The sequence below is a fragment of the Betta splendens genome, chromosome 22, assembly GCF_900634795.4.
Source record: "Betta splendens chromosome 22, fBetSpl5.4, whole genome shotgun sequence".
Classification (NCBI taxonomy): domain Eukaryota; kingdom Metazoa; phylum Chordata; class Actinopteri; order Anabantiformes; family Osphronemidae; genus Betta; species Betta splendens.
In genome coordinates, this window is record NC_040900.2 from 3,370,604 (window position 1) to 3,376,481 (window position 5,878).

Sequence of the window (5,878 nt, forward strand, 5' to 3'; positions counted from 1 at the left end):
ACATGTCAACTCCTCAGACATTTAAAAGTTAATTCCCCTGTTTTTAATAGTAAAGCTAAATGCTAAATGCTAAAGAAAAGACTGTCAGTATTATGTTTTTATAAATATAAACTTTTATTGCAGTATGGAGATTTAGAAAAATACATTCACATAATTTCACATAACAAACTTATAATTCAAACTAAGGTAAAAAATGACAGTTTGCCCGTGACTTGGTTTGGTTTCTGACATTAAAGCACTGAGGTTTCTCCCTTTAAAGTCCACTTGCACTGACGGGATGAACTCTTTATTGTTCCAGCCGTATGAACTGGGGCGGACTGATGTGCACGGCGTGACTTGGCGGCGAAGCTCAAATCTCAAAATCTGCTATAACGCTGGCGTGTGACCGCGAGGAACCGGGCTCCTGGTGAGAAACAGCAGCTCGACGAGCGGGGCCCGCACCCCCCCGCCCGGGTGCCAGCGATGTCGGCAGCTGTGGTGGCAAATCACGACCACGGGGCCACGGCCGAGCCGGCCCTCCATGACATTCACGAAACACAAGCGAAAGGCACTAGTGTCAAAAACATTATGACGCCATGCAAAGAGGAACAAAAACCATCCTTTTCCATTTTATGGGTGGATCTATAAAAAAAAACATGGTTCGTCCCCTTGACTTCTAACATCTGCCTCTTTTCTCCTCAGAAGCTTCGGAAGCATACACACTGTCGATGCTTTATCCAAAAATAGCATTCATGGTTACTGACATTCAGAGAGACACATCAAAACTAAAACAACGTAGTGCAGCATCATCACATCTAGGCAACGCACTACGAGCTGCAGCGCCGTCGACACGTGATGGTCGCTGATGGGGATCAAACAGGGCTCGCCGCTGAATAACAGTGTGCAGCGTTTCTTGAGAAGCCTCCAACCCGAAGGCCGCTTGAAACCTCATAATGTCATTAAAATAGTGCAAATGCCAAAGCGGCCCGTTGTGTAACAGAAAGGCACGTTAGTCTGGACTCTCGTTCTCCTCACGCTTTGTTTTGGTGAGACGTGAAGCACAAATCGGCAGCTTCCTGTCTGTACCTCTGCATGTGTGCAGTCCTGCAGTGAAACCGTTGCCGTCGAACTGCCCCCCCCACCACCACCACCCCCCCGCCGCCCAATGACCTTTTTGGTTTGACCCAGATGACGCATTTAGTTTGGAGGAACATCCCGGTCACATGACTCCAGGCATTCCAGCACCTGCTCCCGCAGATCAAGTCCACTCATCAGGAAGTAGCAGGTGTTGTCTATAAAAATGCACATTTAGACACGGCTCCAGCGCATGCAGCGACGTCTGCTTTTAGCGCGTAACAGTCGCAGCGTTTCACCTCGTGGCCGCTCGCTCCCTTTTGAAATGTCGCCATTTTCTATTTTTAATGGTGGACTGATATAACCCATCCTCTGTGAGTGGAGTGCATTGTAAAAAGTCACATGAACGCAAATAATTTAACATGTAGAGGAAATGAATTGTAAAAAAAAAACACACACACACACACACACGCACGCACACACAAAGTTAAAAGGTTCACCGTGTCGCCGCTTGGGTGGAGGTGAGGTTAAAGGTTAGCCATGTCCTCATCCATCTGCACTGTCTGTAGTTTGGCTAGCTCCTTCCCCTCCACGGCCTCCATCTCCCCGCACATGGCGCGCACCATCTCGCTCACGCCGCCCGCGCCCTCCGCCTTGCTCTCCGACAGGCCCATGTAGCTGTTGCTCATGCCGGAGCCCATCATGTGCGAGGACGGCGGCCCCCGGGCGTCGTGGCCCGCCAGGTACTCGGCGGCCTGGAGGTGGTGCCTGCCGGGGTCCGCGTGGGCCATCAGGGGCGTGCTGATGGTGAGCGTGGTGTAGACCTCCGGCTCGGGGCTGGACGAGCTGGCGGCAGCGGCCTCCGTGGTGGAGGCGGGGCCTTGGCTGGAGGAAACCTCCTCGGCGCTGGGGGCGGAGTAGCTCATCTGGCCGCTGGGGTCCAGGTGGAGGCCGTGGTGATATGAGGCGTAGACGCCCCCTTCCAGGGGCTCCTTCTTGATGCACGGCTGGCCAGCGTTGCTCATGCTGTAGAGGACCGTGCTGTGGTGCAGCGACGTCATGGTCAGTTTGTCCTGCTGCTCGAACGAGTCGTCACTCGAGGAGCTCGCTGCTACATTGTTCAGAGGCAAAGTACCTGTGGTGAAAACAACAATAAATCAATACCTACAGTATCTCTACCTCCCGTCCGGCTGCACTAGATGCCGTTCCCCCGGCTGGATCCCCACGTCGTTATTCATCTTACTTACAGCAGGCCTTGGCCTTAGCATTGCTGTTGTGTATCTCACACACTCTGAGCTCTGTTAGTTCAACCCCGCGTTGCCCCAGAGACTGAGCAGCAGGTCGGCAGCAAGCTGCAATTTTCCCTTTTTCCATATTATTCAGTCTGCTGTAGATTCTCTGCTTTCTGTCAAAGAAAGTGCTGTAATGGCTAATTCCCTGTTTGTGTGTTTGACGGCCTCCGATGGCCTGAGGCACCCCCCCCCCATTGTTCCACCCTGCGGATCAAGAGCGTAGGGCTGATGAGTGATGGAGACTTCAGAACTTGTTTGTGTTCACCCTTGGGGGTTTCTGAGGACCACACCTCCCCCGTGCGTGTGGCCCGTCGCTGTTTCTTTAGCTCTGTGCAGGATCAGCATTTTTTACCACCGGCGGCTCTGATGTTATGGGTGGATGTGCAGGTAGTACGTGCAGCCAGCATCGCTTAAGCTACATCCTTAAATGAGATTGAAAAGCTCCTGCCTGGACCCACCTTGTGTGATCGTTGAGGCAGATGAGACGGACGACAGCTGCAGAGGGGGCAGCCCCACGTCACCGCCGAGCAGCGAGGCGCCGTCACCATCGGCGACTCCGCTCGGTACCGGGACCAGGCCGTAGCCGCCTAGCTGCAGCGGACCTGACGACGAGCTGAATGTCAGTACGGACGAGCCCCCGTTTTGAGCGGCCATAGTGTGAACACCTTCCAGCTTCACCTCTGCTCCGTTCACACAGCCGGCGTAGGCGGCGTACTGCAGGCCGGGGTCCTCCGCGGACCCGCCCAGTCCCTTCTCCTGCCCCGTCGGCATCGGCAGGTCCACCCCAGAGCCCCCCATCAGCACCCCCCCGGTGGGCCTCAGCGAGTTGAAGGCCAGGGGCTGGATGCCCAGGTTGAGCCCGTTGAAAAGGATGTTCCCGGGCGAATGAAGGTACGAGGAGCCGCCGTTGTGAAACACGCCCGAGGAGGTGTTAGTGGCCACTAAGCTGCCATTGTAGAGGCTGCCGCCGCCGGACCCGGGCAGCGCCTTGATGTCCCCGATTTGCTGGATAACCACTCCAGTGTCCAGAGGCCCGGCGGGAATCCCGTGAGTGATGGGCCCATCTGAGGAGTTGGAGAGGGGCCGGGGTGACAGCTCCTCCTGGCCTTTACTGGACTCGTCCTCTGTGCTGTGGTTTCCGTCAGATTCACTGTGAAAAGGGGGAATATTGTTTGTCACATAATGAAGAAAAATAAGAAATTGTTGGTATAAATTACTTCTATAAGCTTAAAAACCAAAATGGTGGAAAATAAAAATGATTATTTCCCCTGGGTGTATTTAGGCTGATGGGGTTTACAGTGTAGTGGCGTTTACGTCCTTTCCACCCACATCTTGTCTGTGACCCGCAGCACAGTCACATTTGTTGCTGTGTTATTACACCGCTTTGAAGCGCAGGCTGCGTTTGTGAATGCGCAGCCCTCTCCGGCCTCATGGAGAGCGGCACTGACAACAGGCAACTAACGTCAACAACCGTGCAACCATTTGGCGCAATAAAACCCGGTGGGACAAAACGCCAGCGCTGGTGGCAGGAAGGAACAAACGGGCCCAGCGGTTTATGTCGCTCCTTAAGTTATGAATGTAAACGTCTTCGTTTTATTGGCAAAATGGAAAATATATGTGGTTGCTGTGTTTTGTTTAGCATTTTAAATTGATTGGTTAAAACAGCTGTACCCCCCCCCCCCGCCCCCCAGCGCTCAAACTACACACAAACACTCGAACATCTAGACCCCCCCCCATTCCTCCACTTCAAACAAAATAAGAAAAATATAATAATATGAGTAAACCAAATGGAATTAAATAAGAATTTAAAGGTTGTGTGTGTGAAAGAGAGAGAGAGAGGAGAGCGGGCGAGCGAGAGAGCGAGAGAGAGAGAGAGAGGTCACCTACACCAGGTGTGCGTCAGCTTTGTTCACAGGGGGAAACATGAAAGATAAAGTTCAGTCTGTTTGTTTGGAGGATTTGTGAAATGAAACGAAACGCGGGCGCTGATGGAAGCTCGGAGATCTGTTGGTGCGTTTGGAATAAAAAAAAAGTGTGTTCATAAAAGTGATTTATGTAGTTTGCTAGGGGGCACGCGCTGGGGACATGCGTGTGTATGGGTTCGTGCACAGGCGCGCGCGCACACGTCCCCGTGAAGAGAGGAAATTAAAGTATCTTTTCAAGTCACCTTTGTTGCCTTTGTTCCATCAAAGTCATGCACTCGTCGTGTCTGACAGACGAGGCAGTGGAGTGTGGAAGTCACTATGTTATTTAGTTGCTTATGGTTTCCATGCCCTTTAGCACCAGCACACCTGAAACCGGATCTGAACGGCAACCGCTTCATATTTCAAAACATTAAAAGCGTGCTCTAAACTCTTTTACGCATTCTTTTTGTTTATATCAAAGCCAATAAAGGAGTCGCACTGTCAAACCTTACGTTTAAGTCAAGGGGAAACAATAAAATACGTGCGTGTGAATGGTTATACATTAGGAACAAACCGTAGTAAAACGACGTATAAATGCTTTGTTTAAATAAAATAAAATTTGAATGTGGACTTTACGCACAAACGCTCGGGGGAACATTTCGGTACTTTGGCTCCTTTAGAAATTTGCGTTATTGGTTCCTTGTGGTCTCTTACCTTTTGGACTGAACCTCGGACGGGTTTCTGTCCCGCTGTCTTCTGTTTTTAAACCAGTTGCTGACCTGCGTCAAGGAGAGTCCTGTGATCTTGGCGAGATTCCGTTTCTCGGCAGGAGAGGGGTACCGGTTCTGATTGTACAAATCCTTCAGCGCGTTCCGCGACCTCTCCTTGAAACAATACACGGTCTCCTCGCCGTCCCAGATAGTCCTGGGCAGAGGGTACTTTCTCCGGATCCGGTACTTGTCCACGGCGCCCAGGGGTCTGCCCCGCGCCTTCTCCGCCTCGGTGTAGCGGGCTTTGTACCACAGATCCTGCAGGAAGGTGTGGTTGGACGGACTGAAACTGTGGTTCTCCAATATACTGTACAGCTCCTGGTAGCGAGCTTGGTGGAACGCGACGAGGGCTTGGGCTTTCAGGATGCTCTCGTTGCCGCGCAGCAGGTCACTCTGGGGCAGCGACCACAGGAACCTGGCCAGCCGGTCCACGTTGCCTCCCTGCTGCAGAGCCTCGCACACGCACGCCACTTGCTCCGGGGAGAACGCCAGCGAGGACGCGGCGCTCACCAGCAGCTCCGTGCGCACCGCGTCGGCGTTGGGAGCCGCGCGCTCCATGGGCAACTCCGCCGCGTCCTGCGCCACAAGCTTGATGCACTCCCGTTCATCCGCCTCCTTCACATTTTCTCTCTTGATGTCATTCGCTGTTGTGACTTCTCCGGCAGAAGAAGAAGACATTTTCTTGTCCAAGCCTTCCCTGATAAAGTCACTCCTCCCAGCTCGATCAGGTTACCACCTCGCCATGCGAATGCGATCGGATATCTGACAGCCGCTGTAAGTAGATATCTTTCTCCCCCTTTCTTTCCAACGTGACTTTTACTCTGCGGGGACTGGAGCTGGACGGAGAGGCACTGGGGTC

General features: G+C 52.7%; 1 protein-coding gene across 1 annotated transcript; it reads right to left on the reverse strand.

The window, feature by feature from the left end:
• Nucleotides 1-90: 90 nt before the first annotated feature.
• On the reverse strand, nucleotides 91-5,697 carry six4a (SIX homeobox 4a). The gene is made up of 3 exons (XM_029140123.2): nucleotides 4,964-5,697; nucleotides 2,804-3,495; nucleotides 91-2,188 (listed from the first exon to the last, which is right to left on the reverse strand). Exons 1-3 carry the CDS (start codon nucleotides 5,695-5,697, stop codon nucleotides 1,581-1,583), a joined length of 2,034 nt encoding a protein of 677 aa, XP_028995956.1. The 3' UTR covers nucleotides 91-1,580.
• Nucleotides 5,698-5,878: the final 181 nt, after the last annotated feature.